This window comes from Meleagris gallopavo, chromosome 2, assembly GCF_905368555.1.
Source record: "Meleagris gallopavo chromosome 2, MGAL_WU_HG_1.1, whole genome shotgun sequence".
Taxonomy (NCBI): Eukaryota; Metazoa; Chordata; class Aves; order Galliformes; family Phasianidae; genus Meleagris; species Meleagris gallopavo.
The window spans coordinates 16675849-16699197 of NC_139405.1; the positions used below are offsets into that span (position 1 = coordinate 16675849).

At 42.6% G+C, this 23349-nt stretch overlaps 1 protein-coding gene across 1 annotated transcript in view; it reads left to right on the top strand.

The window, feature by feature from the left end:
* Nucleotides 1-15182: 15182 nt before the first annotated feature.
* The window catches only part of ENAH (ENAH actin regulator), a 91329-nt gene continuing 83162 nt past the window's right edge, over nt 15183-23349 (top strand). Inside the window, exon 1 of the mRNA XM_085219135.1 lies at nt 15183-15471. Coding sequence (XP_085075261.1) covers nt 15467-15471 — 5 coding nt within the window. The 5' untranslated portion in view covers nt 15183-15466. The remainder of the gene's footprint in view (nt 15472-23349) is intronic.

The window sequence follows — 23349 nt, forward strand, 5'->3', positions numbered from 1 at the left end:
ACTTTTTTTCTTCTTTGCCATCACACAAAGAAAATCTCTTCTCTAAGCTACTGCTACTCCTGCCTCTGGGTTCCTCTTCTTCCTCCTCTATTTTTCCTCAGCTTTTCCATCATCCTCTCATTCACATCCTTCTTTCATCCATTTCCAGATCTTGCTTCTTGGTGGGCTTCATCCTCTCCCCCTCTACCATTCCAACCCCTAGATTATCAGCTGTCGACTCACTAATTACTGACTGCATCGTACCATTGCTGGCCCTCTCAGGCAGGAGAGTTCAGCTCTTGAGATCATTCTTTGAGGATGTCAGCAAACTCGGGTAAATGTCGTAAGACTGATGTCATGGTTGGAAGGCTGCCCACAAACGGTTTTTATCAAAATTTCTTTTAAAAAAAATCAAGTTTGAGCTCTTGTGACTGTAGAGGTGGTCTGAATACGTCATACGGCTTCAGATAATTTCAAAGACAATGTGAAATCCAAGATTCATTCCTCATGACAGAAGAAGAAAATAAAAATGAAAATGGAAAAGGAAAAAAAGAGCCAATTGTGGGGAAAAAAAGCACAGAAGTAGAAGTGGAAAGGAAAACAAGCATGGAGAAGGGTGAGAAATACAGAGTGCTCACTTTTTTTTAGCTGAAAAGTGTGAAACTAAATGAAAGAAAAGAAATTAAAGCCTAAAGATTGAAGGGGAAAAAAAAAAACAAAGAAGGAATACAAGTGAGATAAGCTGGAGATTGAGACTGAATTCAATTCCAGTGCTGCAGAGAAAAGTTCCAGCTATTGAATTACAGTCTAGATTCTTTAGATTGCAGAGTTGTAAGTGAATAGATTGGCTCTCTTCTGTGCTTACCCAACACCCCCCAACTTCTGGACTACCACCACATGAATGCTTACTGACACTAAGAATAAAAGGTTGAAGTAATTCCTATGCACTAGATGACTTGGAGGAACCTCTGCATGAAGTGGCAGAAATAAAAACCGTATTAAAATGCAAGTGGTCAAAGCAGATGAGCAATGGTTGCAAGGTCAATGTCAATTCCTACCCAGCTCTTTGTCACATAACACAAGTTTAATCTGAGCTTGTCCATTCCTGACTGAAAAATGCAAAATGGTTTTCAGAGTTTAGGCTAAATTGAGAGGTTCATTGTATGGACAGCAAAAGGTAACCTCCTTGATGCCATCATTAGTGATCCCTTCATACTCTAGATTAAGGATATGGTAGGATTTCCTATATATATATGTAAGTTAAATTTTAAAGGCAAAGTGGTATCTTTTTCTCCTGAGTTGGTTACTTTGGCTAGAATTTTCCAAAAATATTGGAATGAGGTCAATATCCTGAACTACAATAACATTACAATTAATATCTGCCAACGTTCTAAGTAGCTGAAAATAGTGACTTATGAGGAAAACTAAAAACCTCAGCTACAGAAAGCCTAATGTTCATGATCCATAATGTCACAATGTACACTTCGTAAATTCCAGCCAAAGACCACAGTTCACTTTAAATGCATTTGCCCTCTCTCAGCCTGCTGGGAGGGTGAGGTTGCCACAAGACACACAGCAGCAACGCTTGGGACGTGGGAGGAGGCATTCAGAATCCCACATGGGAAGCAGGAGGGAGCAGCAGACCCTGTGGTATCTTTGGATGCCAGTTTCATGCTTAATGCCATCGTTCTCTCCCTGCTGGTTAATGAATTAGCAGGAAAACTGAAGCGTAGTGTGTACATTCCAGTTGTGCCAGGGAATGCAGCCATCAGCAAGGTCTCCCTGTGATATACATTGCACAGACGCACACTATTATTTTCCCAAAGGCTTTCACGACTTGGGACTCCATTTACTGTTGTATCACTTATGCCAGCAACCAACTCATGCATGACAGAGCCCAGCCTACTCAGAGATCCTTAAGACTTGGAAGATCGTGGCTTAAAAGATTAAGTTAAAAATTAACTCGTGGCAGTTTTTGCTGAATTCACCTCACCGATTGATTTATCATTTAGCACAGGACTGTGGCTGTCTTTGATTTATGTCCAAAACAGAAGAATGTTTTTTTCCAGCTGTTGTCACATCCCAAGGCTATGCATGTGTACATAAAATGTATGTGAAGGAGAGGAGCTCTGTTTCCCAAGTGTGAAAGGGAAACAATTCTGACTCGGAATGTACGTCATCAACATCCCTTGCCCTTTGTTCCCAAACATGGTAAGGAGCAATAGAGCAGTTTGTGGGCTATAACATGACATCATGCAAGAATGCACAGCTCTCATTTTTTTATGCATATATGTATATAACAATCTCAGTGGAGCATCTAAAGTATTAAGGGTTATGAAATATCAGGCAACAGCAACATCTAAAAGGTAAATGACACAGTGGATAGGAATCTCCCTGCAAATTGCACAGCACATGCAACCATTCTGGTCTGTGACAACTATACCACTAGATTTTTTCCGTGTTTATCCAAAGTAGCTTAGTAAGCATATCATGCATTCCATTCATTGAGTCCGTGTACAAAAATACAGAGTATGATGACCCTAAGCAGCATCTCTAGTGCCTGCAAGCTTGTCAGAAAAGAGAATGGCTGATGTTGCTGCTGCTTAAGCTATTTCAATTAGTTTTTATAACAGAAGTGGTAGAAATAGCTCTCATTCAACTGCAGCTATGCAGCTGTTACTTCAGTGGAGCTGTACCTGTGTCACTTTATTATAAAAAAGGTAAGAGCTGTGCTTCTGTTCTGTGAGCTAATGAGGAAAGGTTGTCAAGAATGGCACAAGGCACATCTATTATTTTCAGTTTAGAACGAATCCATTTATCTTTTGTGTTTGCTAAAAAGGGCAATTTCAGGGTTTTTCTGGTGACTGGAAAAAAAAAATGTAATGCAAGATGCAGGCTTTCTTCTGTCCCATATGTCTTAAGTATACAAAGCTTTTTTTAGAGAATAGCTTTCTTTCAGGGCAAACTCGTTCTTACTAAAAATAATCCTTATGAGATCAGATAAAATGAGAGTAATGTTGCTGGCACATACTGGTGCCTTATTTACAAAAAAAAAAAAAAAAAAGAAAGAAAGAAAGGCTAAATCAACCTAACCTCAACGTAACCCATGCCTATAATACAAGGAAGGAGCTGAAGAATTGTCCCTGTCGGTGCAGGACCTTGGTTGAAGGCCAAGAGCTATTTTGGTTGCTGTGGTCTGCGGGCATGGAGATGTAAAGCAGGAGGAACAGGGCCAGCACAAACACCCCCGCCCATCCTAACCCCTGGGACTGGCTGCAGAGATGAGCAGGGCCATGTGCTGGAGATCTCCCAGTGCAAGGGGGTGATCCATGCATCCTTCCGAGGCCGAGGCCTTCCATCTCACATGACTGTGAATTTGATTTAATGCGGTACATCTCTGTGCTTCCCTACAACCACAGAGCACAACAGGATCCCTAAGGGAAGTAGGGCCTCACTTTGAGTCTAAAATCCAGGTGCTTCCAGTTATGTGCACAGAGGGCATTCTCCCTCCAGTAGGTCTTGGGGCTGTGTGCTGTATGAAAGCGAAATTGAGATGGCTTTTTCATGTTTGTGTCCTCTTGACGTTGAACTTCAACATTGTGTCTCCCATTTGTCTTTGTACAAATGTCTTCTCTTCAGCCTTTACTATTGAACCGTGCCAGATCCCTTCTAATTTCTGCCTTGTGTAATATTTTCAATCAGTTCAGCCCATTATTGAGTAGACTGCAAGCCCCTGAGACAGGGCTTGCGTCATCTATTAAACAAAATGCTCAGTAATTATTTATGATTTGTTCTCAGGATGAGATTGCAGCGTTTGTGTACATTATTTAATCTCAGACAAGGACCACAGTTGTTAAGCAGACAGAAAGACCCATATTGTGAGGAGGGCTGAAGGTGATGTCTCAGCTTGCATGCGTTGTCCCATACCTGCATCAGAAGGCAAACATACTGCACATGTATGCTGAAATCAAGCCAAAGCATACGAGTCACCTTTATTGTTGCTTAAATATTTGTTCATGCAACACGTTGTGAATTGCGTATCCGTACAATTACTGACATGGTATCCAGCTAGCCTCTCTGTAGTGGTGTGGTCTGTTTATGCACCTATGCTGAAGAGTAAAACTGCAAGCTCTGAGCGGTTAGGCTCCTTTCCCCCAAATAGTGTATTTGCTTATAAAGAATTCATTGACTTAATGCTTTAGAAACCCATCCCAGGATCAGGTTAATTTTATTTTCTAGCTAGAAGAAGAATCCCAGGATCCAGTTGTTCATTTATAATTCAGCACTACGCATAGTTGTAAATCATGCTAGCAGCCACAGAACAGTGCAATGCTGAGCAGCCATTTTAGGTCTTTGGTTGCTTTATACCCTTTCCACATAATGAAGCCTGTTAAATGAATCCTTATGGGAATCATTCATGAGGTTTGTGTTTTGTGCATGAAATTTCATGTACAAGAGATTAATTTGGCAAAGTAAATGGTCTGTATTCTGCAAGAATTAGTTCAAGGTAGTTTTTTTCTGAAAGGCTTGTTGCTTGCTAGATGTAACAATAGTATTATCCTTTTAAGAACATATAAACCCATTCTCTCTGGGGGAAAAAAAAATATATATATATATATTTCAGGGAGATTGTTTCAGTCTGAAGGAATAAAGGTAGCAAATTCAGTTCTTGCTGGTTTTTATTCAGAAGACATGGTCTTTTATATCTTCTTTTTTTTCTGAAGCGATAGTCTATAGCTAGATACATGAAGCATATCCTATCTTCTCTTCTGTTACAGAAATGCCCCAAAATAACAACCTGTTGCTTTTTCATTTCAGGCTTTAAATTGAAGCCCTAACAATGGATTGAGTAGAAGCTCTACTAATAAATGTGCGTAATTGTAGTCCACATTTTTTCTAATGTTCTGCTGATGAAATTACCACTTCCTCTCCTCCCAAAATTTGCCTGTGGACAGATGTATCATTTTTTCAGTGAGAAATAATCCAGGTGTCCAACTGACCCAAAGGTTGTGCATTCATTATTTCAATTTAAGTCAATTAGAACAGTGCAGATGCCTCTTCTATTTGATGAATTGCTTCCAGAGAAAGAGTAGAGAATTAATTAAAATACACAATCTAATTGAACTGAAATCATAAGATTTTGTTTCTAGGAAACATCTTATGAGTACAGATGAGTCTAGAGTTTTGTGCTGCTATCTAAGTATAGAACGTATCATTTCAGCTCGCACCACCAAACTCTGAATCTGATGTTCCTTTGCAGACTGCTGGTCTGATTTCATTTCAGAATGGAGTACAGCTTAAAATTCTCCAAACCCAGAGACCTGGGTGGGGGCGTAGAGGGGAGACATGTGATTTTGGTTTCGGTTAATTTTAGATTTATTTCTGTTCAGGAGATCAGTTGTCTCTTTCTAAAAGCGTTTTAATTTTGGCAGACTCCTCAGATGAAAGGCTTATTTCAAGATATTTCCTGTTGAGTAACCGATGTTGCTGCTGCTGAGAGGTAAAGGAAGACATATACAATGCTGAAGGGAACGTATGGTAGTGTCATGGTAATGACAGGCATGAAACCGACGACTGCCAAGATCTGTCCTGCCGCCTCAAGCAGCCCAGCAGGCAGTGTAGAGGGAGAACACAGCATACAGTATCATCAGATCTATCCCTCCAACCTTATGTGTGAGCTCTGTCACCATGCATTCAAAACATGGATTACTGCTATTACATGCGATCACAGCTTCTAACTCTTCCCCTTTCTGGTACAAGGATTCCCAGCCAGTTTCTCAAATGATCAATGTTTGGTTAGCACGGGATTCTTTATCATTTATTTCCAATGTGCTAGAGATGCCAGAAAACTGCAGAGCAGAATTCTATATGATATTCCCATTTGGACAGAACTATGGTAAAGTGAGATAGCGGCAAACATTCTTTCCTTTGAGGTGGCTACTCAGAAATCTTGGCAGTTTGATGAATTCTGTTGTAGCACCTGGAATACCACTGTTCCCATCCAAGTATTCCTTTTGTTGTCTTGCCCTACTAAAGGCCACTGCTGTGCAATTACTCTATAGCTTCTATTCCCACTTAAGACTCCTATTCAATTTCACAGCTGTAATAATAAATACGATGTTAAATAAATAAGGTTTGGGTTTCTTTTTCATGTAGTGACAGGAGAAGAGACAATGAGATGCAGCACTGGGCAGTTAAGTAAGGTGGATCTTTTTTTATTGTGTTGTGGATGATTTGCACTTACATTCAAGTCCTTTGAATACACGGACACCAGCTTTTTTCTCATTCTTACAGGTTCTTCATATGCCTGCTGTAAAGAGAATGCAATAGCTGGATAGAAATCATTAGACAAGTGAGGTTAGAATCTCAGGAGAGTATGCCTCTAGAACTTGGAAGGTGAAAACAAGGTCAGAGAAAGTTATTAGCTTTTGAGGAAAACCTCTCATAAAGGATGTAGTAAGCGTATATAATAGGATATAGGAACAGAAACATGTTTATGGCTACTAGTGAGCCCTCAAGAAACCAGTCAGATATGCAAAAGGTGAAAGTCAGAGAATGTGAAGGAGAAATGTTTATGAAGCTCAGCAATTTTGTGATTGCAGCTAACTTCACAAAATTCTTAGAGGAGGAACAGAAACTCCAGGGCAGTCTCTTGTGTGCTTATTTAATTTAATTAAGTAATGCATTTTCAAACCACTTTTGCCATGCAAAGGGATCTTAATTATAGCATAAGAATCAGATGTAATTGATGTAAAAGATCTTCATGTAAGTGGAAATATGCGCTGCTATGTTTGAAGCCAAAGGAAAGAAGAAATGTCCCGCTGGAAGGTGGGTGTTTATATGGGTCAGCTCTGTCTCATTTGTGTGTGCTAAAGATCTGGCTCATTCAGAAAACTCATGTACAGACAATGAGGATAATTTCCTTGTTTCTATGAGTTCAAAGATCCATCCAAAAATTTACCTGAAAAGAGAAGCTTTATAGGATAGGATCATACAAATGCTCAAGCAGAAATCTCATGTCTGAGACCTTCCTACAGCATGTACCAGCGTGGTCTTCCTGAAAAAAAAAATAGCTGCTTTGAGCTTTTCTCAGAGATCCGTGTGTAAGAGGAGGGAAGAACACCTCTTAGTTAACATTTGAATGCAGCCAATAATATATTTACTAGGGTAAAATGTCTTCCTTCTCTAAAAAGTTACAGGCGATGATTCTATAGAATCAACTTGTCTCATTTCTGCACTGGTCTCACTTATGAAAAAGGAAAAAAGGAGAAACTTCTCTTTTTTTTTTTTTTTTTTTGGTCTGATCATGTTCTCTCACCATCACATCAGCTCATAGTACTGATGATTTTATGAGTACATCATCTCTATTAGATGCTAATGGTTATGGTTGCTTCCAGCTCAGGGTGGTTCTATATCACACATAGGTAAGAGAGGGAAGGCCTGTCATTTCCTTGCAGGTATACCAATATCCTGGCTGTAACGTTGTTTTAATAATAATAATTTCAAACATTACGAAGCTGGCACTTCCTCTCCACCCACTGGCGTAGTCACAGCAGAATGAATGGCTCATTGTTATGAGAATCATTTCACTGCACAAGGCAACCTCTATTCACAATTAAAGGGTTAGAAATGTTCAGCCAATCATAACAATTAAATAAAATGATTGTCTGAGCCTCCCTTCAGGCTTTAGTATAGATCAGCCTTTCCTCATTTCGCACACTCGGTGCGACCAGCTTTTCGTTATATATCCACATAATTTTTTAGAGCAGCAACAACCTTAGTATAAACGGTCAAGTGAGATGTCTTTTCTGTTCGCATAGTCAGGAGCAAAGCGCAGCTGGCTGCACACTGAATGAAGGGATTGGGTTTTTGCACCCAGGACCGGGAACATGGGAGGGAGCTTTGAATAAAGCTGCAAAACAATAGTGGAGGCCTTAGAGAAGCTGAGCTATGGGAACACCGACAGAGCTTATTTAGTGACATGGAGTGGTTGGTGTTTTAGGAAAAGGTGGTGTCTGAAGAAGCCCAACATAAAGCTGACAACTATTAAGAGGGTGAAAGCACAGGGAAGGTTGCATTTACCTAAGCATAACAGAAAGGGAGAAATGAGGAAAGTTAGATTGGGAAGATCTTTCTGATAGCGAAATGTATTACAGACCTTGTAAGATTGGTTTTTAAACAAAACTCTTGAAATAATCTATCAGGAAGAGTTCCTTTACTGGTCCTTTCCTATCTCTATTTATTTACTTTGATGTTCTCCAGAAGAGTAATGCTTTCTTATAGTCAGTTAGAAACCCCAGCATTCAGCAAGTGTTTGAAAAAGGCCATGACCCTATGAAAACTGTTGTTTCTTGAATCTACACTATCCAGCAGCACTTTCTAGTGAATGGTATGCTCAGAAAGCAGTGAGTGGACCACAGTACCCAAACGCCTGACTGTACCACACCAGTCTGGCAAATAACCGGTATGAGTAGCTCAGAAAAACACTAGGAAATAGGGAACAAGATGGTACAGTTCTGTCTGAGGCTGGAGGAAGCAGGAAAACACGCATCACTGTTTATGTGATCGTATTTATGAAACACGGGAGCTAAACTAACAGAGGAAGTGGAGAATAAACACACAGCAGAGACTGTTGGTACTGGTGCATAGTCCTGACAGTGTGACTTAAGGCCAGTTGTAAGGAATTCCTTCTCATTGGTGTTAAGATAAGAGCGTTATCTTAGTTTTGAAATTGCTGCTAACTAGTCATAGTAATAATAACGGCACGTGTTAGTGTTGTAATCTCTTAAAAGCTCATTTCTTCATGTCTTTTTATAGAGATGTTAATTCATTTGGCAAACATTTTTGTGATGTTCTTTCTAAAATACTGAAGAAGAATATCTTTGCAACTGCTGCTTTGTATATTTTGGGTCTCATGCATGATTTATCACTTACTAAATTTGAACTCCAAATTATGGAGTTGGCTTTAGCTATTGCCAGAAAGCATAATCTGCAGTGCTGGAGAGGAGTAAAGAGGTTATCATCATCTTACTAAATTCCTACCTTTATTGGAACAATATTTTTAATGTAACTTTCTTCCAGCCTTGTACTCGACAGATGCTAACTCACAATAGCAAAAGTGTTGTCATTTAACTATAATCAGGACATTATTTTTGTTGCAAGTTATTCCAGCTTAGCAGTCAGTGGAAACTAGCAAGCTATAGTAAAAGTGTTGTCATTCATCTATAACTGGGACAGTACTTTTATCGTAAGTTATTCCAACTTTGCAGTGAATGGAAACTAACCAGCAATAGTAAATGTGTTGTCAGTCATCTAAAATAGAAGGGAGGAGAGAGGAGAAAGATGCTTGAAAGATGGAACTTGTTTGCAATGAAGTCAGAGTTGGATATTCCCACTGTGTCATTGCATTATGTTCCTTTTGTTTGTTTGTTTGTTTGTCCATTGGCGATAAACTACAAAGTAGCTTAAAACTGGTGAAATGTGATACAGGCTTCCGACTCCTTTGGCATCTGTCTACTTAAACTCTGACAGAGGACAGGGGATGGTGCTGCCAAAAATGCCCCGCTAAGCCAAATCCCGGGCAGCACCGGGGCCAAGAAGCAAGGTAAGCAGCTGTTTGCACACCTCAGAGCTGCTTCAGCTAGAAGGTAGCAGGTAACTGACAGCAGCTATCTGACATAAGTGCTTTAGAAGTGGCTTGGATGTGGAGGCTGCAGTGTAGACAAAACTTTAGGAGTAATAGCTCTTTTAGGCAAGAGGCGTGTCTTTGTTTTCTTCATGCTACAAGCGCACTGTAGGCACTTAGCAATTATTAATAATAGCTAATTAATAATGGCTCAAATCCTTGGCTGTAGTTAAGGAACTTAAAACATAACTCATACGGAGTTGTAAGAAAAGATGGCTCAAAACCATCTTAACCAAACCCTGGGCCAGCTTTGTGCCTGGACTTTCCTCCAGCATAAGATAAAGCAGCAGAGTACAATTTGTTCTAAGACATTAGCAAGGGAGAGCAAAGAACATAATGAATAAATGTTATTGGTAATGCATAAGGAGAATGCAGACTGGTGGCAAATAAGACCATTAGGGGATAAAAGTATAAAATTAGATGGAAAGTAGGAGATGAGATTGGTCTGTCACAGTGGTCCTAAATCAGCATGTCACCTCACAAACCACAGAAATCAGTGGCAGAGTGGAGGTGAATGATAGACAAGGGTCAAAACAACAATCATAATTCATCTGAATGTGAGAAAAGCGTTTTTACGCTTAGTACACAACGCGTTGATTTACATTTGATAGTACTTACACAAAAAGAGGCTTCGGTCCTCACTGAATAGCCTGCAGCACAATACAAAATCTTTTAATGAGAATTCTAGGGGGAAAAAACAATCCCTTTTTATTCGAGGAATTTTGGTTTGAATATGTGAGTATACTGGGAACAGACCAAAAGACACATGCCATAATCCAGGCTCACGTCTGCAGAGGTTTGTGGTTGGATTTGATGATGTTGTTTGGCAGTATGAGGGGCACTATAGGGAACCTCGGTGGAAAGGCACTGTGGAAAGCTTCAGCTGTTGTTTTTTTTCCTCTTCAGATGAGCTTGATGGAAGATCTAGAAATTGTTTACTTGTATAACAAGGAGCAGGGTATGGTGGCAAGAAGACACTCACATTCAGGATTCAAAAGACTATGTCTGATAATGAAGGATTTGATTCCTTTTCTGATCATGCTATTTTGCCTTTTGTTTTTTTAACAGCAAAACAAGAATATGATTCCATTAGGGAAAGTCCTTGCTGACTACTGCTGCATTTATCTGCTGAGTCATCCCAGTAATTCTAATTGTTTATTTTAGCATTCTAAAAGAATTTTAGAGACAGTTTACTCCCCTTCCCCCAGAAGATGGCTGAGAAATACTGCATAATGTCATAAGTAAAATAAAGCTGAAGAGTTTTCGGTTGAAAGGCTTTTTTTCAATGGTGTGCTATGCAAGACTTCAGCAGCCAGCTGACGTGTGGCAATCTGAGACTGAAAATGACTCGGGGGTAAGGGAAAGAAAGAACAGGAAGAATTATACCAGTCGATATATTTTATCTGTCCTTAAAACAGTCTGGTCCTCATCTTGTTCAATCCCATGGAGTTGGTACAGACATCAGCTCTGTATCTGGTCTAAAGCAAAATATGCATTTCTAAATTAGATTAGCATAATCAGTGATGAGAACAATACATTAAATTATTTAATTCATTTTTATTTTGATAATGTTAACAGGACTGTTAACAGGAGCACGTTGTCTGCCATTTTTTTTTAACTCACCATTTATTTCTGGAAATCCCATCACAACCACCAGAGAAGGCATTAGCTTTCTCTCTGAAAGTGCTTTGTTTTTGCAATTCTCTCACTTGTATTATGCAGTAAATTGCATTTTCTTTCTATATTAGTTCTACAGAAAATAATTCCAGCAAGCAAAGTAAAAAAACTTTTCCTACATATTCCAAACTCTGTAGAGACATTAAGTAAAATGAACAATAGCCTTCAAAAAGCCCCAAACCACTGAGAAAACCACTTCCCCCCACTCCAGAAACCTCTCTGATGTGCATCCTGCATTATGCTATTCTCAGAACATTAAAGAATGCCAAAGTGATCTTGTGTAATCTCTGCTGCCTTAGGATACTGACTGTCGTGAAACATGAAGCTCTGAAGATCTGAGCTCAGTTTTTGTCTTAAATACAGAATTTCCAGAGAAACAAAGGCTGCAAAATGGAAGGCTGTTTCAGAGACGATGGGAAACCTCACAGTGAGAGGATGGATTATTCTGCTCTTTGAAGCTTCTGGATTCCCCCAGTGTCTCCAGAACATTAGTCACGCATCCCCCTCATCCAGTATTGAGGGTGATCCATGCTGATGATATGAGACCAGCCTCAGCTGGGTTTGCTCAGGAGAAGCCTGCCAAACCTCTTGCATCTGGCTGACGCTAAGCAGAAACACATTCTCTTCTGGTTAATGCCTGGGTGAGCCATCTCTCCAGTATTCAGAAAGCCTCCACTGAGCTGTTGGGAGCAGAGGCACACCATACTGCCCAACCTGAGCAGAATTACATCTGAATTACAGTCCTCAGCTGCAGCCAAGCAGCAGAGAATGCAAAAGGGAAGTATACGAAGTGGCTTGTGGGTATTCTGATCTGCTTGAATCCCAAGGAAGGAAGGTACAAACAGCCCTCTGACACAAATTGTAAGAGCCATTACGTGCCTCTGCCTCTTAAGCTGTCAGGGGCCCTACATTATTAGTAATGACACCACCAACTACTGAGGCTTCCTACCACATCCTTTTTGTCACTGCAATTAGGGAGAGAGGCAGGAGGTGCTGTCGAGGGCATGAACAGCCATGTTCTGCCACTGGAGGATCCCACCAGTGAGAAAGATGATTGGTAGGATTGCACAAATTGACTTGGACACGTCTAACAATTGCAGCTTGGGAACATGCAGGCCAGTCACAAGAGATTACAGACTTCTCAATGCATAATTCAGAACCATAAGTACGTACATGGCGCTAACTCATTCTTCTGCTAAACTGCTTTAATTTCTTGACAATAACATTGCTAAATGGGCCTGGAAACAAAAAGACGCTCAATATTTATAATTGATTTCTGCCCTATATCATTTTGGTTCCCCTCCTTCTCATACAACTGCTAATGTGAGCTTCTGCAGATTGAATATTCTGTTACAGATTAATTCAATGGGATTTCTGACAAAGCTAGCACGCAGCATGACTTTGCACTTGGTGACATCGGTGATACCGGCACGCAGAATGTTTCTTCTGGCATTTTTACAAATCCTGTTGTACAACACTGCATGTCTTGAGAAATCAAGCTATGACCATATCTGATTTGGCTAAGAACACCAAGCAGTATAACACAAATAATGCTAATAGGTTTTTGTTGGGTTTTTCTTTTATTTTTTCCAGGAGTAACAGCTACTGGCTCTTTTCATTCCCTCTCAGGCAGACTTGTTGCTGAGGCATACTTTCAGTGTTTTTTATACACCTGTCACAGCTAAAGTTCCTTTAGATGTGACTAATGTGACCGAACAGTCACATCAGAACAGTTGCTTTACAATCCTGATATTTTCTAAGGTAGAGCAATTGGGAGCTCAGAACAGACTCCTTCCCAACATTTCTGCTATTGTTTCTGATGTATCTCCTACAGCCAGTTGGATATAGATCTGGTATATATCTATATAGATGCTCAGATATATCAGTTGGATATAGATCTTCACATTTATATTTGGCTGCTTCAAGTTATCTTTCACTGTCAGAATGGCTTACTTTTGAGCAAATCTTTTATTTGGAGGACATTCTGGTGATACAGTAACCACAGACCTTAGAAAATCCCTGACTCGTCAGGATTCTTAAGATCCACAGTCAGTCACGAGCGTCCCAAGTGTTTAATGGAAACAATTAAGAGAAATGCATTTAGCAGGATCCGAGTTCCCTATTTTAGACTGCACACATTGTTGTCAAAAGTACCCACTTAATTTTTAAGAGTATGATGCTGCTTTGGTTCTGATTACTCATCTGCATTTTGTGATTCACTTCCACAGATACATTGCCATTGACATCATCCCTATGCCAGTAAAAACATGTTAATTTCCTTCACAAAATCAGTATTCATCAGTTTGAATTTCAGAGCCAATCCTTTTTTCTGAAGTAGTATTTCTAACAGTTGACTTCTTTTTTTTCCCCTAAATAGACTAGCTCTGCTCCTGTTGTGTTACTGAAACCCTTTCCTGGCCATGGATAGCTCTGCCTCAGGTACCACATTGAACAAGAAAAAGGTTGTGTGCATGCTGTCACATAAACGAGACTCAAGGTAAGAAACAAATCTGCGGATCCTAGAGCAGTGGCTTCCTCATAGGGCAGTGGAGGGGCAGGTGCTGATCTATGATTCTGTTCTCTCTGGTGACAGCAATAGGGCCTGAGGGGAAGGCATGGAGCTGTGTCAGCGGAGGACCAGGTGGGGGTTAGGGACAGTTCTGACCCAGAGGGCAGTGGGCACTGCCCCAGTGCCGGAGTTCAAGGAGCATTTGAAGAATGCTCTCAGACATAGGGTTGGGATTTTGGGTGGTGCTGCATAGAGCCTGGGGTTGGCCTCAGTGATCTTTATGTGTCCCTTCCAACTCAGCATATTCTGTGATTCTATATAATTTCTAAAATTCTGTACCTTTTTATATCTAAAAATCTAGAAATTTATGAAGGAAGTACATATACATTTCTTTCTCATATCCTGTATGTTTTTAATAACTAAATGCTAGAAAACAATGGCAGTTGCGAAGGAAAGATAAAATCAGTGATGCAAAAGCACTAAACCTCCTTCATGCCATTGGAAATTGGAGCAATCCTTGCTCCTCATTTCCTTTGACTGAAACCAAAGAGAGCAGGCAGTCGGTGCTGGACAGAACTGGGCTGAAGGAGAGCCAGTTTGAAATGTCTGTGCCACGTGCTCAAAACACTGGGCTCAGAGACCAATTGCTGGCTCCACACAGCAGCACCCAAAATCCAAACTCTACATCTCAGCATTGTCCAGACACCACTTGAACTCCAGCAGCTCGGGACTGTGCCCACTGTCCTCTGCTGAAGAACCATTCCCTAACATCATGCCGTTCCCTGTCGCTGTTCACACAGAGCAGAGCCCAGCGCTGCCCTCCGCACCCTGTGAGGAGCTGCAGCCGCCATGAGGCCTCCCCTCAGCTCCTCTGCTGTGGGCCGAGCAAACCCAGGGGCCTCACACACGTTGCCTTCAGACCCTTCCCCATCTTTGTTGCCCTCTTTTGGATGCCCTGTAACACAATGATGTCTGTTATATGTTCCGGCACGCAGCCTGCACCCAGGGCAGGAGGTGAGGCAGCACAGCGCGGAGCACAGCGGGACAAGCCCTCCCCTCTCCCGGCGGCAGTGCTGGGCCCGGGGCACCCTCGGTGCAGTGGGCGCAGGCTACGGGCGGCGCAGGGCGGCGCAGGGTCAGCCATAGGACAAGGCCCCCAGCGCCTCACCTGGGCGCACTCCCCGCGCCCCCGGCGATAGGAGGCGCCCAGCCCCCGGTGCCGGCGCCCCTCACGGGGTGGGCGTGCCCGCCCTCGCCCCGCCCTCCCGCGGCCCCGCCGGTGTCTCCGACCTCCCCCGCTCTCCCGCCCTCCTCCCCTCTTCCCCCCGCCCTTCCCGCGCGTTGGTTCGCTCCTCTCCGCCCCTTTCCCCCACCTCTCCGTCCCCTCCCACCCCCGGCGCCCCGCGGTGGTCTGGCCCGGCCCGGCGGCGGAGGGAGCGGCGGAGACGGGCGGGCGGGAGGCGCCGGCTGCCGGAGCTCTCGCTGTCCGTTGAGACGCCGGCCCCCGCGGAGCGGCGGCGAGCGGAGCGGAGCGACGAGGAGAGAGCGCGGCGGAGCCGAGGAGAGCGCGGAGCTGAACGAGGCAGCGGGAGCGGCTCCCGGCGCCGGGCGGCACCATGAGGTGAGGGGCCGGGGCCGGGCGGGGGGCGGCGGGGCCCCCTCTGCAGCGGCCGGCGCGGTGCTGGGGCGGGGGGCTGGGGTAGGGGGAGGGCGGCGGGCCGAGGGGAGCCCCGCGGGGGAGGGGCCCATTGTTAGCGGCGGCGGAGGGGGAGGGGCGGCCCCGGCCCCCGCGGCGGCGAAGTTGAGGGGCCTGGGGGCGGCGGCAGGGCCGGGGCCGGCCGGGGAGCGGCCGGGGAGCCCCTTCCCGCGGCGGAGGTGTGTCCGCACGGTGGCCCAGAGCCTTTCTTTATCCATTCTTTTTCTTCGTTGTTTTTTTTTTTTTTTTTTTTTCTCCCCCCCTTCTCTGCCCCTTCCCGGCGCGTGTTGCATTGCAGCAGCTGGGCTGCTCCCTGTGAGATCGATACGGAGCGGGCGGCGGGGAGGGGGAATCCCCCCTTGGGGGATCCGCGATGTAAACAGCGCCGGGCGGGGGCTGCCCGCTTCCACACGGGACCCGGCTCCGTGCGCCCCATTCATTTGTCCCCGCGGCGCTCCCGCCCCGTTCCTCCTCCCGTTTTCGTCGTCCTCTCGTCGGATCGGGGCGGCACCGGTGAGGAGCAGCCGGCGTGCGGCGCGGGCCCCGGCCCCGGCTGCCCTGCGGCCCCCAGGGGCTTCCACCCGCTTTGTGCTGCTGAGGCCGGAGGCCCCTCCGAGTGCGGAGGGGTCCGCAGGGTGAGAACGGGCCGATGCCTCTGCTGCGGCTCCGCGTCCGTTCACGCAAAATCCCAATTACGGTTCTGAACTTCACGGTTTGTTTTTGTTCCTCTTCTCCGTGTGCCTTCTATGCAGGCGGTAGTCCTGCAGCTGGAAGCAGGGGACGCGGTTTGTCCCTGCTGTTCTGTTGGAAAATGCATTCCTGTATTTCCCTCTAGCTCTCTTTGTTAGCCGTAAGCATTTGCACGCTCCTTTCACCCTCGATTCGCATTGTGCTGATTTATTTTCACCCATCTGCATCACTTTGTAAAAGTGGGATGCCCCGCAAGCACAAAGTTACAACTAGAGCTCACAGCCGGACCCTTCAAACAGGGGGTGCTCCTGACTTCCTTGGGCAGCCCTTAGCACAAACTCACACCAAGGTTGCCATAAACCTTTGGAGAGGGCCCCGTTTAAACCCAGCTTCTATGCTGGCAAAGCGTGGTTGGTGCGGAGCAAGGGAAGCTGTCCCAGCACCGTGCTGCTGCTGAAGCGTCTGCCTCAGGACCTCTGCCAGCTCAGAGGCAGTGCAAATATTTCTCCTAACCGGCGTAACCGGGAAGTGCCTAGGTTGAACCTACCCTTAGGTTGCTTATTTAGGTGTTGGAGTAGTTGACTTCAAGCTGTTAGTTCATGTTCACATATGATCCTGTTGTGCCTTTCTACCTGCTCCTGAGTGCAGAAGGTGAAGCTGGTGAGAGGGAAACAGGGTTGGGAGTTGAATGGACACGCTGAGCTGTCATTGGGTGTTTTGGAAGAATCTGACTTCAAAGGCTTGATTGCAGGGCTTTTTTTTTTTTTAAAAAAGCAAACTGTACCAATTAAACTGCACAAGTTAAGAAATGATGTGGTTAAAGCAGTGTTTTCTCTCTATAGAGGCACTATTCAATTGTCTTGGTTTTGTTTAATTGCTCCAACTCCAGTACAATGGCAGGCTTTCACTGCATGCTCTCCCTTTGGACTTGTTTAGACTAGGAGTGACGCTATATTTCTGAAACATGTTCAAACCAATATGTGCACACCCTGCTACGCTTGGGCAATGTGTTTTAATGGGTATTTGCTGGTCAAGGTAAGTTCTGATGGGGAGGAGTGAGAGAGTGAATAGGAGAAGCAATCAGTGCTGCAGATATAGTTTCTATATTTGTAGGCATTGCTGAAAATAGATTTTTACATGAGGTTGATGGTTTCCTGAAATGCATAAACTACATTCTGCTTTTGCTGATCTGTAGGTAAGTATGCAGTTGGTGCTACAGTTAACACAAAAATAAATACCAGAAGTAATCCTGAGGTGAGCTGCAGCCCTCCTTGCCTCCACCCCATAACTTCTGCTTCTGTTATGTCCTTTGGCACTTACATGAGCGAGGGCCTAATTTTCAAGTCATCTCAAGCCTGAAATAATTACGATGATTTCATGTTCGGATTTCACATCTTGTCTGGGTTGCTCAGTTGATCACTTACCAAAGAGCAAACTAGTTTTCCTTGTGTTAGATCAAACTAAATATGGTTGCGGGGAGCGTCTTCGTAGTATAAAGTAACCAGCAATTCAGTAGGACGCAAACATCCATCAGCACAAGTTGACCAGAGGAATTCCTGTGGTAGTCTGTTCTATATCTGATTTAAAATTAAATGCTCTTTGGGCAGTATCTGTTGGAGCTTTTGGTTGCTGACAAACTTTTAATATTAGTATTCCAGTTAAGAAATGAAGAACTGGATGTGAAGTTACTTGCTTTGGCACGTAACTTGACTAGCAGACCCCCCCGGCTTTGGGTAAACAGTTGATTTTTGTTAATACTGTTAATGTATTATAGTTAGCTGACTGAATACTGCCCTAAAAATAGTTTCCTGAATGAACTTATAATAGGTATCCAGGAATAGGTATGTTTGGTTTCAATTTTGAGCCAGCTGGGATGCAGTGATGGGGGAAAAAGTAGTTAAAATATAAATAACAGCAGAATTTTGTGCCCTGGTTCTAATAGTAACGTAATTCTCATCATACTTATACAAGAAGCTCGTCTGTAAACAAGATGACATTGAAAGATGTGTGCAAATTTATATTACAGAAGCTGATGAACAAAATGGTGTAGAATTGGGATTCTACAGTGAAGGTTAACGGAATGCTTTTAAAAATGCTCTCTTGTTGTTTGGCATCTCGCTCATTTTGCATGCTAACTCCAATAAAAATAAATGAGCTTTCCAAGATGCTGACTTTTTTTTTTTAATCAAACTGTACAGCTTTCTCTTGGGGTTTCCACATCCATTTCTTTGTGTGGGAAAGAATTGTTTTTCATTAGTGTGCTAGTCAGAAAGCAGACTGTTTAATCTGGTTTCATTACCCAAGTTTCAGGAACTGGGAAAGAAACAGCATTTTTTGTTTGGGACTTTAAATTTGAGTATTTCCAGAGCTCGGTACGTTCATTTGTGTTTACGATGGGCTATTACGCGTATTGTGAGTGTGAATGTTCACTCTATATTTAGATAGGGCAAGCAGCTAAATTACTGCAGATTTTTTTCTTTCTAGAAAATCATGTCATATCCTCACTTGTGTTTTCAAAATAAAAAGTTAAATTTGTGGGCTTTCATATTAAAATTTCTCCTCTCATCGAGTAGCTTTTCTGCTGAAGTATGTTCCTCTAGGATATAATTAATGTTATTTAAAAGGCAGCCTATTTAGTGCCTGGGTTAGTAAGCCTTCATTATGCTTTAAGTGTTGTGCTAAGATGTCTGATACCATACTCAGTATCATTAATATATGAGTGAGAGCGCAGGGCAGAAGTCACAAAACGTGTACCTCCATTAGAGCTGGGAATGCTTCAAGAATCCCATGTACATTTCATGGGGTTTTTGAAAAGCAAGCACATACAAGAGCACAGTATTGGTAGTGACAGTAGGATGTCGTTCAGTCTATCACAGCAACTGCTGTTACTTAAGGTAAAATACCAGCGTAGAAGAAGCCATCAATTTGAATGCTACACATCACAGTGTGGGGTCATACTTTGGAATGTTGCCTTTGTGGTAGCTTCGGTGCTTGCACAAGTAGTGTATTTGAAGTAGAAAGCTTAATTTACTTCAGAAATATGTGACAAAACGTTGGAAGCGCAAGCATGCAGTTAATTTAGGTTGGGCACACATAACTGTAACCAGTACAGATCCTAAAATTGCTCGTGTCTCAAGAGCAAAATTGGAGGTGTAGGCAGTTTGTTTCAGGTGGGTACAAGAATTCAGGTTTCTTTCCTTGTTCTTAAGTAAACTACCAGATGGAGTGAGTCATCTGTCTGATAGAAGTGCAGACATTAGCTAGCACTTTGTTGGTGACAATAGAAAGTCATTTTTGGACTGGTTGTTTCTGCCCACCTGATACAGGATCTGACAGTTGTTTTTGCCCTGAAGGTCTATGGATCGAGTTCAGTAAATTAGTTTGATAGTAAAAGTGTAAGTCTTTAAAAGATTACTGTGTGTGAATGGAAGATGCATGAATCAGAATACAGGATTTTTTTTTTTTTCCTTGAAAAAGCTATTTACGACCATCTTACCAATTATGTTGTCAGCCTGTGAAAATTAGGAATGGTCTTGGCAGTATGTAGAAGTCAGGAATGCTCTCTAGAAGGGAATAGACACAAGTCTTGTCCTGGCTCTCATTCAGGGCTTCCTCTTGGTTCTTAGAGGAGACCAGGTTGCTTGGTGTCCTACTTCAGGCTGCTGTTGCACGAAAGTCTTTCTTCTATGCTTCCATACAAGGAATTATTAGTGTTTCAGCACCTGTTCCAGTGAATGCCTTCCTGACACACTTAAGCCCGAAGTGACATATCTGTGCCCTGCATTGGGCATAGGATTGGAAGTACTTAGTAATGAGGAGTGCTTCTTGCCATGCCAGTGCAACTCATGCAGAGCTATTGTAGGAGCAGGTTGAGCTGCTGGATAGAGTCATTTGCTTTCATTATTAGCAAGCAAATGTGTTTTCTGAAACTGATATTATTCTCTTCTTTACTGTGACCTTTCTTCAGGAATTGCTCTTGACAGTTCGTGCCTGCTTCCAGTCAGCGAGGCAGAAATACGTGTGCCAGCTCTCTGAGCAGCCAGGCAGGTTTAGGTTTTAAGAGTGCCTTAGTGCTGAGAGGATGCAAAAGATACAATCTTTTTATGTTGGATTGAGGGGGGGGGGAAAAAAGTTTTTTTTTTTTTTTTTTTCCATCGTAGCTAAAAGCAAATGTAGCAGAGACAGAAATCTTACAAGCCTTGAGGACCCTCAATATATTTGAGTAATTTTTGCTGATGCCTACCTCACTTAAAGTCTCACCCTTCCCTTTCCCTGCCGGTCCTTGTGAATTGTACAGCACTGTTGTGTTCTTGGGCTGCTGGCATCTGCCCTGGGACTAACACGAGGGCACAGCCGCTTTGCTGTCTGGCACTGCTGAGATGAGATCCTGTGTTGGGTCCCCAGTGTCCCTCCTTGCCTTTGTTTCCTGTGTGCTCTCACAAATCTGGAGAATAACTAGCTTTGTGTTTAGCTCTGTTTTTGTTCAGTAGCATGCAGAATCTTTTTTTCCCCTGTTAGAAATGACTGCAACACTTTATTTTTACGGTCACATTTTTATTCTTTAAGTTAGAAAATGTATATCTCAGTAATGATCTCAGTTTTGCCTTGTTTTAAAATGCATTGTGCCAACGCATACTGTAGATAAAAATGCTCAGTTTTATTTCAGGTAGTTCTAACTAATCATTCTGATAATTTTTAACTCCCCTGCCCTGTGTCAGTCGTTACAAGTTTTCCTTTCCTATAGCTGTTTCTCAGCGAACCAGAATTCCTCAAGAGAAGTGAAAATCCTGCATGTTGCCTTCTGACAGCGCCGTGCACCCACTGGTCTGAATGTTACCTTTCTGTGGACATTAGATTGCTTGTCAGCTTGCTTTGCATGGGGTTTTCCTGTGGAACTGCTAGTTTTAAGTATGTCTTGGGAATCAGTGCATAAGTCAGTGCAAGGAGCTGAAGAAAGGTCCCATTGCCCTCCATGAGTAATCTATAGACAGGGTTAACTTTATGGAGACAAACAAATGAAATAACCCAACAACAGCAACAACAAACCAACTGCATGATCAATATTCAGAAAAAAAAATCTGCTCTTAGTGTCATGTATTGAACATCCTCCAGGCAAAGCTTGCTTACTGTTCAGACCAGTCCCAAACTAGGATGCCTCTCTGTGAAGTTTGTGGATTGGTGCTGTGGCTTTTGTTTTCTTGCTTGGTTTGTTCATGTTTTTGTTTTTCAAATGATGGCAAAGGTGCTGATACCCGGTGGAGTATGGGGGAGGGAAGTGGAAACTGATTGCCCTCTGGAGCGTGATACAAAAATGTTATTTTGTTGGGCTGATGTACTGCCAGAAATAACTCTCAGCTCCCTGTTTGCAGCACAAACAAAATTGGAGGGATTTTGTTTCAAACATTCTCTCATTCTCCTGTTGTTCACAAATAGGAACCTCGCAGACTGCAAAGTGATCTGTGCTTATTGCCAATTACATAAAGAAGGTGAGCTTTGCTGGCTTTGTGTTCTCAGTGTACTAGCCACCTACTTTAAGAGAGTAGTAGTTTAAAAACTGGATTTAACAGAATAATATAATTACAAGAGTAATCATTATTGCTGAAGCCTTTGTTATACCTTAATTGCAGTTTTATAGCAGCTAAAAAAGTTTTCTTTCTGAAAATCAATTTCAGTCTATGTGGTCTTTAAGCAGTATCCTGAAGTAGAGTTTAATACTTAGATTTCTTTAGGCCATGTACTGCTGTCATCCCTCACTTTATTGCAGGTTACTGTACGCAATCAACAGGTTTGTAACTGAAATGCTTTGAAGGTCATGTAGTTACAGGAGTGTTTTATCTTGGTCTCATCACACTTGAGCTACTGGTAAATGCTTTTGTATTTCAGTTCTGTAGACCAGTGTTTCTGCACACTGGTTCAATCTACTCATATTGTGTATTTGTGGAGACTTCCATTTCAGTTTCGTGGTTCTTATTGTATGGCATCAAAAACGCAAATACTGCATGGGGCGGTGATTAAGATTCTGTTGTATTTTGTGCATTTCCAACCGAACTTTCAATACTGCTTATTCGTGGTGTTTATTACTGGCGTTGGTGGAAGAGGTGCTTGGTGTTCTTAGGTTATATTCACATTTCTGAGTGACTCTTTGCAAATCTGACTTAGTGTATGCTTGGAGTCAGTTGGAGCCTTTAACCTAGTAGTGTTGCTTCTTTAAATTGCTTGCTCTTAACTATTTTGAAAGAACAGGCATTTTTAAGGTACCGAGCTTCCAACTCTAGCCTAGAAAGAATTTCTGTTCTAGCTGCTGGTGATGTTCATGTCAGTGATGCTTACGATGAAGAATATACACTGTTACTTGTTCTGAAAACTTTTTTTCATGGTCTATTTTCGTATTTAACAAAAGCCTTTCTCCTTTTTGCTTTCTCTTAAAAGCTGAGTCTTTTATAAACAATGCCTAGTGACGTGTACATCTTTTGTTTTCTGTGTTGAAGTCCTGAAATATCTGCAGAAGAGTATACAATCCTTTGGCAAACTAGAGTCCGTTAAACAATGCTGACTCTTCTATAAAAATACTCAGTTGAAGTTAGTGGAGCAGTGTTTTGTTTTTTCTTTTAAACTTCTTGAATTTGAACTGAAAATGGAACACAGTGAAACTTTACTAGAAGACTTGCAGTTAAATGCATTTGCGAAGCATATTTTCGTTTTAGAAAGCTGCAGTTAGCTACTGTAGATTAAGTAAAAACGAACTTTATAGTTTCAAAATGAACACTTACCCATTGTCTGAAATAGATGGTCTGGCTGGACTTAGAGAGCAGTGAAAGCTAGTCCAAATGAACCCTGTTATGGCAGTGATAATAAAGTAGTGAATGACAGCACTGATAGGAAAGTGATCACTGCTGACCCCTCCAATCAGTAAACTTACTTAGGTTGGGGCATGAATAGTTTGGTCATGGTTGTCTACTTATCTAGTGAAAATACTGATCTGTTATTGGCAATTAAGTTTAGAGGTTTTCTTTTCTCTCACAATATTCCTGCTTTCACAGAAAATTTGAACTGACAGTGGGAACTTAAGGAACAATTATCATATCCGATTTTAACATAGCGTTGCACACCAAT